This window comes from Manacus vitellinus, unplaced genomic scaffold (assembly GCF_001715985.3).
Source record: "Manacus vitellinus isolate BGI_N305 unplaced genomic scaffold, ASM171598v3 scaffold_0_pilon, whole genome shotgun sequence".
NCBI lineage: Eukaryota > Metazoa > Chordata > Aves > Passeriformes > Pipridae > Manacus > Manacus vitellinus.
Window position 1 is genome coordinate 56,138,847 of NW_021938789.1, and position 12,163 is coordinate 56,151,009.

A 12,163-nucleotide genomic window follows, 5' to 3' on the forward strand; every position below is an offset into this window, starting at 1 on the left:
CCGCTCACCGCCTCCACCGAGGCCGGAGCCGCCGCCGGAGCCGCCCGCAGGTAGGAGCCGCTCCCGGGAGCCGCGGCTGGGAGCCTCCCTTGGAGCGCCCAGACACCCCCTCCCGTCTCGCCGTCGCCCCTCCTTGTCGCCAATCGTCACCCCCTGCCCAGCTGCCCTTCCCGGGCCGCGGTCCCGGCGCCCCCGGCGGTGCCGGAGCTCCCCCGCGGGCAGCGGGTGCGAGCGGGGCCGGGGCAGGGCAGGGTGGGCAGGGCAGGGCAGGGCAGGGCAGGGCAGGGCTGGCGGGCGGGGGCGCCGCCAGGTGCTGCAGGGCGCGGGAGGAGCCGCGATCCCGGTGCTGCCAGCCCTGGAGCTTGCTGGCTTACGGCAGGTAGGCACGGGGGAGGTAAGAGGATTAGAGCCGCTCCGACCAGCGCCCGAAGGACACAGCTGTGGAAGAGATCGCCCAGGTCATGATTCCGGCATCCCTCTCACCCTCTCATCCCTCTGTGGCATCGCTTCGGGGCTGAGGGATGTGATGGTGACAGAGCTCGGCAGCTCCTCTGCCAGGATTGCTGCACAGGGGTCTGCGGAGAAGCTCACCTGGGTTGAGGTTGTGGGGTGGGACAGGTCCTGCCTTCCCCAGATCCTGTCGGGATGTCCTGTCAGGACATGCAGGCTGTGTCCGGCTAAATTCCCAGGAGGGGAAGAGGTTTTGGGAAAGGCCACTGGGCTCCGCTGTGGTCCCTCAGGGAAGGAAGGAAGGGTGAGGTCCTGCCTCTGAGCAATATAAAGATGCTGGGTGCTGATGTCCCAGGGTGATGATGGGGTTGCTTGGGATCTTAGCTTTTCCCTACAGCAGTATGCTTGTGCCAGACCTTTGATTCAGAGCCCTTGAGCTAGAAAGGTTGCAGGAATTATGAGTTAACCTTCCCTTCTGCTTTTTTTTTTTTTTCCTTTTTAAACAGAGCTTCTTGTGAAAGTGGCCTTAAGGATGTTCTGATGAACATTCACACAATCCTTATGCCATAGCAATGTACACATATATGGTTAATTATGGATAGCAACTCAATATGGAGGAGGGCAGTGTGTGAAAGGTATATCCTGGCACACTGACTGCCTGTTGTGTCTTGCTCAAATAGATGACACTGTCTAAAAGAAGGGGACTTGATTATTAAAAGTCAAATTATTTTCTTCTGGTTCTTCATGCTCAGTGGTCAGCATTTTCTGAGCCCGGGTGCTAAAAGTCAGTGCAGTTGTTTCATTTCCCCTTTTAAGATTCTTTGTGCTGCAGTGTTTGCTTTTCAGATGCAGAGCAGGGATATGTGCTTGTATGAACACTAACACAGTCAATTGTTTTTCCTTGGAAGAAATGTCGTGTCCATGGTTTCCTCTCCTCCCCCAGCCATTTCCGGGCAGCCTGACATTGGAAGATTGTGGTTTGGCCCAACAGAGACACTTTAGGGTCCTGATCCTGCAGTCCAAGCTGAAACAATGAGCTATAATTGCAGGTTAAGTGGAAGCAAAGAAAGGGAGAAAAGTCTCTAAGAAACGAGAGAGAAGATCCTAAGCAATATGTTGGAAAGGATACACTGGGACAGGGGGTGGCTGGCAGGTGCAGTAGAAGGCTTGGACCAGGACTCTGTGAGTGCACGCTCCTCTGGGTCACTGATGTCTCTCAGTGAGCAACTCACTGGCCCTGTTGTCTAAAGTGGGAATAATGGTGGGTTTTTGCTGTCTCAAGAAGACTTGCAAAGGTCTCTAGGTGCCTGGCTCCCCTCGCCTTGGGTCCCTGCAGGTTGCAGAAGCAGTCACCTGAGGTTCAGGGATGAAGGCAGGGTGAGAGTGAAAAGGAAGCAAAACATGTGGACAGGTGGGGAGAGAAAGATGGAGCGAATGGGAGGAGAGGAAAAGAAGAGTGATGAAGCTTCAAAAACCATGAAATGAAGCATTAAAAGGGCTATAGATTATTATACCTTGCGTGGGGTACAATGCAAATATTTTATGCTGAGGTTACCTCTGGACGGTCATGCCTGCAGGTGAGAGGTGCCTACCAGAGCAGCAGTCTCCCTGTACAAGTGCTGTTCACTCAGCTGAGAAGTGTTTGCCATGGGCAGGCATGCAGACCTGGCTCCCTCTGGGAGAGCTGCTCCTGTGTGCAGGACAGGAGGGAAGCCTTCCCTCCACCCTGCCCACTGCACACAAGAGCAGAGGCCTCCTCCCCAGCACTCGGAGCTGCTGAGCTGTGCTCACCTGGCCATGTGGAACTGGGTGCATATTGGGCAGGTCTGGTGGGAGGGGAGGCCAAGGTGCTCCCTGGTGCCATTAGGAGAGGTCTGGGCTGCCTCTCCCATGGGTAGCAGAGGGAAGGAAGCAAAAAGCAGGGATGATGTGGGCTGGTCTGCTGCAGTGGTGGGGGGAGTGCCCAGCGTCCTCCCCTCGATTTCCTAATCTCGGGCAGATCCAGGTAATTAGGGACCTGTCTGATTTCCTGCTTCCCATGAGGAGCCGCTGGGATTACCAGTGGTGACTGCCTGAGCCAGAAGAGCCAGTGGCCCTTCAGTTTTGGCACCACAGGACTGCAGGAGAGGTCTCTGCCTGGCCAAGCCACTGAGGATGGCCACAGCTTTGTCAGGGAGAGCCTCCCCAGTGTGGTCTTGGCCCAGCTGAATGCTCTTAGGTTTATTGTGGTCTCCTGTGCCACAGAAAAGTCTGGCTCTGAATATATTTCAACAGACATGAGAAGTTTTAAGCCCTCTGGATGAGATGAAGAGGCTGGTCACGCAGGCTTGCAGGCTTGGCCACCGTTTAGCAGGTGGAAGCTGTTCCCTGGTCCCCTCTGTCTGTTGTGTTTGCAACAGGTTTGCATGAAGTGAAAGGCTGTATGGCACCTTCCTCTTATAGCTCATCTGAGCACCCTACAAACAGCAATTTCTGGTTGCAGCAGCTGGGGACACTGGTAAGCAAATGTTACTAATTCCTACAAATGAGGAATGCTGGCGAGGCAGTGGTGAACACCACAAAAATGCCTAATGTATGATTCCTTACCTTATACTTGTCTCAGGGCAAATGATTTCCACAGGTCTAAACAGAGTCAAAAGACTGACATGGTGGTTTGTACCCATGACAATCTCTATGCCAGAGAGGGCTACTTTAGAGTAATGACAAAAGCCAGGTCATGGGTACTGCGCATCCATTCCTTGTAGCTCACCCTCCGGCCCATCATCTCATGGCTGCTTCTCAGAGGCCTTGGTGGTTAATACAAGGAGAAGAGGACCTCTTTTTTTGTGGAGGAGGCATGAGTCCTCAGGCTGAAGAGGCTGGTGAGGGAAAACTGTCCTGAGAAAGCTTGGTGTGTTATGCCACGCTCCCTAAAAGCTCACAGGCCTTGGGTGTTTTCCCCATGACAAGTGCAGACCGACTGGCATTTACTGAAGGAAATGCTTTGGGGATAGTGAACATCTCTTCAAAAGCGTAGAGCTGCAAACTGCAGTGGAGGAAGGAGCTTATGCTTCCAAAAGATGAACAGAAGAAGAGTACAAGGGACAAGAGAGGTAGAAGACAAAGTAAACAGGCGGGAAAAGCCCTCCTTACACTCTGTGGGAAGCTGTGTAGCTTGAGTGTATGTCTTGTGTTTGTTGGGGGAAAAAAACAGTGGCAGGATAGGAAAGGCAGGGAAACCTGGAACTGTTTGGGGCTTCCAGGGCCTGTACTCTCTCATCTGTAAACTGGAAAAGGAGACAATATGATCAGGAATAACATTCTGCAAAGGCTGTTCCCCTGGGCTTAGTGTGTCTTTCCTTACCTTCGAAGCTATCTGTAAGTCAACATGACATATCTGTCTCTTTCTTTGCCAGGTTTCACCTCCCTGTTGAGTGTTCTTTACCACTCCCAACACTTACATTTTTTTCCTGATAATGGGACAAACCTTTTGGGCAGGCTTCCTACCCCCTTCTGGTGTAATGTGTGTCTTGGCTTTGCTTGCTTGGGCAGATTGGAGACGCTTTAAGGCGTTTGTGGTTTTTGGAACTCGGGAGCAAATAAAACACCTCTATGAATCTATTAATACACTGACAAGATCTCTGTACTTTAGGGGACATTGTGCTTTTTGCTAGTTCAGACAATGGTCATTACATTGGGGTGGTTGAGGTAGAGGATGATCACTGGACAGACTGCACAGTGCCTCTGACTTTGTGGGCTTTGCCATAACACCAGCCTGCATTTGTGTATTACTTGCAGAGCAGTGAGACAGTTTCAGAGACTCTTTCTTCACTGCATAGCTGAAGCAGGGAGAGCTTTGCTGTCTTTAATTTTTTGAGGAGATAAATAGTCCTCCTCATTTTCCATCAGCTCTTCGCTTTCGGGTTTGGCTGGGACTTTGGGGTAAGTGCTGTTGTCATAAACATCCCAAACAAAAGGATTGGGCAAGGGAAAAATATGCCCTTGTGGTGGCAGTGGTGAGAGACTATGGGGTTTGGTTCCTTTGTGTCTCAGAAGTCTGGTGAAAGCAGCCCAGTCTTGAGCATCTCTGTACTGGGGAAACTTTCCTGTCCGACCATCCGGGAGCCACTCTGGCAGTCACACTCCCACACCTGAGACTTTCAGTGCTGGGAGTGAAGCCCCTTCACAGTGGGCAGTTCCAGTGACCCAATGGGTGTCTCGCTTGACTCCCTACACACCCCACACTCAGGCAGTCTGACAGGTTTTCCTCACTGCCTGGACCCCAAGTTTCCCATAGCGTAGTCCCAGATCTCTGGATCCTTTAAAGAATTGAATCATTCTGCAGTAATAGCTGGACAGAAACAGCTCGAATTGGTGCCTCTGGGGAGGGACCCCGAACTAAGGAATCCCTGTGCTTTTATATCCTCACAATCTGTGAGCCTGTTCCAATTGTGATATTTAGTCTGGGGTCTTCTTACTGTTTTGTAACCTACAGAGTCTCTGGCTGACCGGCCATCCCTGGCCAGCACCACAGGTCCCTGTGCCCTTTGTCAGGCAAAGGGTTGGTGCCAGGTCACAGCCCCTTGCCTGGGGCTCCAGCCATTCCCCCCACCCAGGGCACAACCTGAGGCTCACACTGCAGCTGCACACTGAGCTACTGGCACTGTGGGTATTCCTAAATATCTGCCCTTGGAGAGGTGGTAAGTAATATCTGCCCTGGGATGCGGGCAGTCCAACATATGGTGGGAGCACTCACAGGGGACTGGTTGCCACCTGACTTGTGCAGCCTCTGAGGTCACGAGGAGCCAGAATGGCTGAATCTTGCAGTGGGTGCTCCCAGGCAGAATGGGATCCCTGGGGCAAGCAGACACACAGCACCTGCAAAATGTAGTGCTCCTCAGCTCACCCTGGCTGCTCCCAGCTGGTTTCACTGTCTGCTGACCCAGCTCATTCCGTCTGAACTGGATGTGTACCTTCTGCCTTACCCAGCTCCTGCCTCTGCCTCCTTTGGCCTGTTTGCAGGCTGAGGGCCACGACTGCCCAAGCCCTGCTCATGGTATGAGTGGGACCTCATGGAAGTCGGTGTGGGCTCATGTAGGTGCATGGGTCAGAGCACAGAGCTGTCAAAGCCTGCAGAACCCTTTGGTCCTACGGTGGCAAATTATGTTAATTTTTCTTTTATGACATCCAGGAACGTGGCCTTGAAGTGGGGTGAGCCTGGTCTGTACAACGCCAGATGCGAGAAGGGCAGAGCCAGCCCAGAAGAGTCCACAGTCGATGTCTCTGCCTGTAACACAGCAGTTCAACACTGGTTGCTAAATGGCCTGTAAGTACTCATGTGTGGCAGCAGGAAGCAGAATACTGAGGGCACTTCTTGAAGGACAGTAGGGACCCAGCAGTGCTGCAGGAGTATCTCTGGGTCGGACAATCTGTCAGTCGCGTGGTCTTCTTACCAAGGCACTCAGGATATATATATATATCTCTATATGTGCATATATGTAAGTATATGTGTATTTAGAGAATTGATAACAAATTAACTGTACGTAACTGCAGGAGACAGCTACGTGGGGGAAACCTGGAGGGGCGATGTGGGCAAGTGGATAATAATATGTCCTTTTCTGCCCCCTGCTTTTTGGTGGCTGGAAGGTTTCATTTCCTATGTCCGATAGGTTTATGTTGGCCAGAACATTTCATTAGCACGCTGAGTGCATTCGGTGTGTGAGACGAGACAAGAAACATGCACGGATGTTGCCGTGGGTGAAAGCATTGCCTCTCAACATCGTTGCAGGGTTACTGAAGCATCTCCTGCTTCCCCCGTGCACAACCCAGAGATGTCTTTACCTTTTCCCATTCCTCTCATATGAATAAATGAAAATGGCACTTCTGCACATCCGTGAGACAGTAGGCGGGTACCCGGAGCAAGCAGAACGTCATACCCTGCTGACAGAGGGGATCACTTCTTTTCCTGTTACCCCACCATTTTGTTACGTATTTACAAGACTCTGTCACGTCTTATCTCTCTCATTGTGTGCTCACGCTTCAAACCTTGAGATAAACCTGAAAATGCTCTGCTTTGTTATGTTGGCATTTGTGACTTGTGGGTGGCAGGTTATGTAATGTGCTGGTTTGTATCCACTCACAGTGATTAGGTATCAAGTGACTGTGGTTATTTTTGCTTTCAAAAGAAACAGAGAGCTATAGTGGGCTCCCCCAAAAGACAAATTTTGTTTGTTCCCCTTTGATTGTTCCTGACTGGCAGCAATTCTTTATGACTTGCTCTGTGGTTTGAACAGTGTCCTCCTTCTCCCAGTGCTTCTGGCTTCGTATCTATTCTCTGAAATAGCTCGGTGGCCTTGTGCTATGAAATGCAGGAGAGTTGCTCTGGTTTATTATGCATTTGAAATGCATCTGGATGCTTTAGTCTTAAAAAAGATATATGTTAATATGGTAATTTTGTCCTTCCTTACATTCGTGTTCTCTGGTGAAAGCAGCTTCAGGAAGAGCCTGTAACTTTGCTTGGCAGATGAAATTAAGATGTCCACATTAAATGAACCTTGATCAAGCAGCAGTATATGTTTGGTGAGCTGCCTGCTGTAATTGAAGTGTGTACATTAGAGGAATGGAAGCTTAATTGGTTGAGGGTGCGTAGTGGGGCAGTGGTAATATAAGCAGAGCAAACAGCTGACAGTCTGAGCAGATTTAGACATAAAAATGGAATTGGAGATAAGGGAGTAAGCCTGCATTAAGAGAAATTCTCAAGACAAACACCGGGGCCGTGCTAATGTGAAACCCTTTGCAATTCTGGACTCTGATCCATATTAGCTGGCATCAGGAGTGCACCTTGACAGGGTTTTTGCAATGCTGGTGCGAGAGCATGTGTCAAGAGGGACTGGAAAACCACAGTGTGAGCTTTTGAGGAGGTGGGCTGATTCTGGCTGGGTTCAGCTGTGAAGTTGAAAACATTTTTATTAGTCTTGTGAATCCATTACAGCATGAGGGATTTCTGTTGCTGAAGGCCTTCCTGTGCAAGCCTTAAAAATGGAAGACAAATGGGTGTGGGCAATTACCAACTGCCTCTTGGTCACAGTGTGTTTATTTGGGAAAACACGGGCTGGCAGAGATGGCTGTTATTGCCAGCTGGAGTTGACTGCTCAGATTTGGCATCACTGGTTGTGTCAACAATGCAGAACAGAGCTGTGGAAAGGAAGGTTGGCTTTACGTCATCCCCGTGGAGCAATTAACTGTCAAAGAATTTGTTTCTACATTTCCCACAAAGAATTTAGGCTATTTTTCCTATTGCTCTTGGCATTTTACTTTGCCTAAACCATTTGCTGTGGTGTTGCAGAGGAGGCTGATGCTTGCCTTCCTCATTCTCTTGTACCTGGCTGCTGTTAGAGGTGCTGGTCTTCGTCTGCACGGAGGTCTCCCGGCTGGAGGACACAAACACTGGGGACATCCCTGAAAAGGACAGGTTAACTCAAAGGCAACTGCTGAGAGTGATATCTGCTGAACACTAATGCAAAGCTGGGCAGGTTTGGCACATGCCGTGGTTTCTCCTTTGGAGAAGTTGAGGTTACATGTAGTCTTGTTCCTGGCACCTGAGTAACACAGCAGGGAGTAAATGAGAAATTTGCAGGAGCTGAGCCCTGGTTTTAAACCATCCTCTGGGGATGCTAAAACATGTTCAAGCATGTTTGGGCTGTGCCAATGGCCAGCACTGAGAGGTGTTCACTGAGCTCTGGTGAAGACCTGGCTCTACACAGGTCCTTGTTCTCCCTGGGAGTGCTGTCCTCTGTCCTCAGTGCAAACCAACCAGCTGTGATGAGGTGTGTGCTGGGGGGGCTGTTTCTCTGGGTGGTTCCTTTTAACTGGCTCAAATGAACGTGTTCCTCTGAACTATGGACCTGGCTTCCCATCAGGACACTGTGCTCTGCACTGATCATTCATTTAATATGCAATGATTTCAGATGTCATTTTCTGTTAGTGGTTGATGGAAGGGGACTCTGTGTGGCACAGTGAATATTAAACACAGGGCTGTTTTCCAAGGGAGTGAATCTGTATCCATGTTGCTCTGACTTTGATGAGGTTGGGTACTAGTCCTGGCCTTGCTCCATTTTAGAGCTCAGCACAGAGTAATGGTTATCTGGACAGTATTTTCATATTTCCCCACTTCATTCTGGTGTGGAGTCCTTGTCCCAGTGTGCTGCCTCACTGCTCCACCTGAGGGAAAAGTCCCGTGCCACCTCCCTCTCTGCATGACAGACAATGGTGAAATAGCTTGTGAAGGCTGCTGTTTTTTGGCTGGGAGGCATGCTGGAAGGTGGAGGAGCTGTGGCAACCCATTAATGGAGCCAGGTGTTATGGCTGCTATTTGCTTTTATTGCGTAAATGAATCTTTTGTACCTTTCCAAAGGGGAAGGGTAAACAATAAGATGTGCCATCCCCTGACCTGAAAGATTTGTGTTACCTTGGCTTAGTCCAGCCACCACCAGAGAGAAGAGGAGAATCAATGGCAGTAGTTACCTAGAGGTGATGTTACCTGCCTTCTTCCTTCAGCCAAGGCAGGAGTGGGGAACCTGGATACAGTTATGCCTTCCTTGTGTGGGGCACTGGCACTTAGGCACCGTGCTGCCAGGGTCCATCAGGGGCACAGGTGAGGCAGGTGCCACCTGGAAGTGGTCTTTGACATGGCTGGCACGGGTCTCCCAGTACCAGAGTAATGTCTAACACCAGGTAAGGGATGCTGCTGCATTGCTGGTGAGCAGTGGGAGGAAAAGGCAAGGGCAGCACTTCATGGAATAGTTGGAAGTGCTGCGGCGGGGGCTGTGCCAGGAACAGAGCTGTGAAACACTGTGTGTCTCCTGTGCGAGAGGAGAGGAAAGAGGTGAGATTGGTGTGGAAATTTAGTCTCCCCTCATCGATAATTTCTTCTGATCTGTTAGACTGTGCTAAAGATCTGTAAGCACGGAGCTGACTGCCTTTTAAATCGACATATTTAATACTGGCATCATTTCATGGTCCCTGTCTGCAGTTCTCTCTGCTCCCAGGTCAGGGAAGAGACCTTACCTGATTGCTGTTCTGTGTTTTGAGGTTTGGAATTCAGCCTCACTCGAGGCTATCCATACAGGCAGCACCAAATCACGGCCTCATGGTTTTGTGCAAGCATGGTGTGACTCAGGGTACTGCCAGGGTGTTGTTTTGTACACCTGTTAGGCAATTTGCAGGGAGAACAAGACAACTGACCTATAGAGGCAAGTGTGAGGCTGCCATGCCTTCTAAAGAGTGTGGGGAGCCTCATCTCTATTCCTTCAGCCTCTGTCACTATAAGGCAGAGAGGGAGTTGGTGTCTGGGGCCCTGAGCAGTCAAGCCAGTATTGCCTTTGCAGGGGGGGGCTGCCTTGGGGGAGCAGTGAGCTGGGGGCTGCTGTGGCATGGTGGGGGTGCTTACTCTCTTCTGTGGGTCTTCACAGTGGGGAGAGAGCAAGGCAGCAGCCCAGAAAGACCATGGCTCCTGTGCTGCAGATACAGGAAGGCCAGGGCAGCTGAGAGGAGGAAGACAACAGTGGGAGCACTTTCTTCTCTGGGGCAAAGGGGAGAGTCATTGCTTTAAGGACCTTTTACCTGGATGAGGTAATTAAGCTGCAAATACAAGCAGGCTTTAGTGAAAGGCCATCATCTCCAAGCTGCCCTGGCACCCCAGGGTGCCTCGCTGTCCCGTGTGGGCCTTGGTGACCCCAGGAAATGCCTGCCCTGCAGCAGGCTATGGGAGGGAAGCAGAGTGCAGGGGCACAGGTACTGCTGCTCTGGGGAAAGTAAAGCAGGTGCTGGAGCCATGAGCCTCATGCTGTTCACTCTCTGTCTCTTGGCTGTGCCAGTGCTGGGAGGGACATGTATGGGGGAGGACAGAGCATAAGGAAATACTTGATCCGTTGTCAGAGGACTCGCAGGGAGACAGGACTCTCCGTGTCTGCAGCACAGCAACACAGCAGCATTTCTGAATGGCACATATTACAGGAACAGCCCTGGCATTCCAGATGCTCACCCAGTGTGATCTTGCCTGGAGGACAGATGTTTCCTCGGGAGGTGGTGTACGCAGCATCCTTACGCCACAGGCAGGATTTCAAAGTGCCTGCATCCAGTTGTAACGCCTCATCCTGACTCCTGACAGCACTCTGGGTGCCGGCAATCAGCCTGGCTTCACTCTGGGTGTGGCCAAACATTATTTTTGGCTGATTACTGTGGCCGGGATGGGAGCCGGTGGTGTGCTTTGTGAGGTTATGACACAGCACGTGCATCCTTCTCTCCTCCTGCTGCAGGCTTTGCTGGGGCAGCGTGTGGAATTGGTAATGATCCTGGGTAGGAGGCTGCTTTGCCTTGTGCCGGTGGGAAGTAGTAGGGAATTAGGGCTGCGGGTCTTGTGGTGTCACCTTGTGCAAAATGCTCAGGAAAAATCCTTTGAAAACCCCCTCAGATTCTGTAGGTGTGTCTGAAAAGTCTCCTGCTCCACAGCCCCAGGCTGTTTGTGCCCTGGTTTTTATGCACCCTGTGGATGATGCTGCCTGTGTGCAGCAGCTTAACCCCTTATGCCAGTAGTGACAGTGTGAAAGGTTTGCAGTGGCCATTAGGAACTTGATGCTTTGTCACCTTCTGTGTGGATGCTCTTTGTGCTTTCAAACGAGGGGGGCCAAGGTGGGTGGGTACCTCTGCCCCCTCCTTTCTTTCGTTTTTACGTTGTTCTTTGTTTCCAGCAGGTATGGATGGGAAGAAATGCAGCGTGTGGATGTTTTTACCTCTAGTCTTTACCCTGTTTACATCAGCTGGATTATGGATAGTGTAAGTTTTCTCCTGACGGTTATTTGGGAGAGCAAGTCAGGCTGGGACAGTCTGAAGTACCACTGAGGTGTGGTCTGCGTCTCAGTACAGAGAGTCTTTTGGGGATGCTGTGTCCTGGAGTTACTGTGGGGCTGGGAAGGCGCACGACAGGGGCAGGGGCCAGTCTCTGCCAGTTCATGGCTTGGAGGATCACATTTTTATCTCTGAGTTTCTATGCTCTCCAGGCCAAGCTTCTGACCTTGCCTTCTTCCTGGCACGTGTTCCTGGGAGCTGCCTGAAATGGGATAGACAAAAATGCAAATATTCCCTTTAAACATGTTTTCTTTGAATGACTCAGCAGACCTCTTGGAGAAACACTTAGGCCCTGCTTTGGGGTGGAAACTCGAAATCTGCAGCATCCAGCACTGCACTGAACCTGCCAGCAGCTTAATGCTGACACCTCACTTTCTCCCTAACGCTCCTTACCAAAATGCACACAAGACATGCATTTCCCTGAGCTGGACTCTCTCCAAGCATGCAGGCAGATGACTGCAGCATGAATTTGAGAGCAATAAATGTGTGATTAGCAGCTATGCTCAGCGTGAGAAGCATTTATGTTGTAAGATGTGGCTTTGGCCATGGTCTGTGGATGTTGTTTTTCAGCAGCAGGGGCAGCTTAAGCCTTTTGTCTGACCTCTATTGCTTGTTGTTCTTCTTGTCCCATCCCCTCTGTATTAAAACAGCTTTTGTGGAAGGAGGACCATGGTAAACCTGATGAATCAAATTATTCAAATTAAAAATGAAAACATTGCCTTGGCTGGTTATTTTTAAGGCAGCTCAGTTCAGTGACCCTCTTTGTCTACCTGACCTGCAAACCAGATGCAACACAAAGGAAGGCACATAGCTAGGCTGGGAAATAAGC

General features: G+C 50.7%; 1 protein-coding gene across 2 annotated transcripts in view; it reads left to right on the plus strand.

The window, feature by feature from the left end:
• TMEM150C (transmembrane protein 150C) overlaps nucleotides 1–12,163 on the plus strand; it is a 23,286-nt gene continuing 11,123 nt past the window's right edge. The window contains exons 1-3 of one of the 2 annotated variants that reach the window (XM_029960539.1): nucleotides 1–50; nucleotides 5,621–5,755; nucleotides 11,178–11,262. In XM_029960539.1, the coding sequence (XP_029816399.1) occupies nucleotides 5,749–5,755; nucleotides 11,178–11,262 (92 nt within the window). In that variant the 5' untranslated portion in view covers nucleotides 1–50; nucleotides 5,621–5,748. The remainder of the gene's footprint in view (nucleotides 51–5,620; nucleotides 5,756–11,177; nucleotides 11,263–12,163) is intronic. The other variant, XM_029960540.1, reaches the window with a different exon arrangement.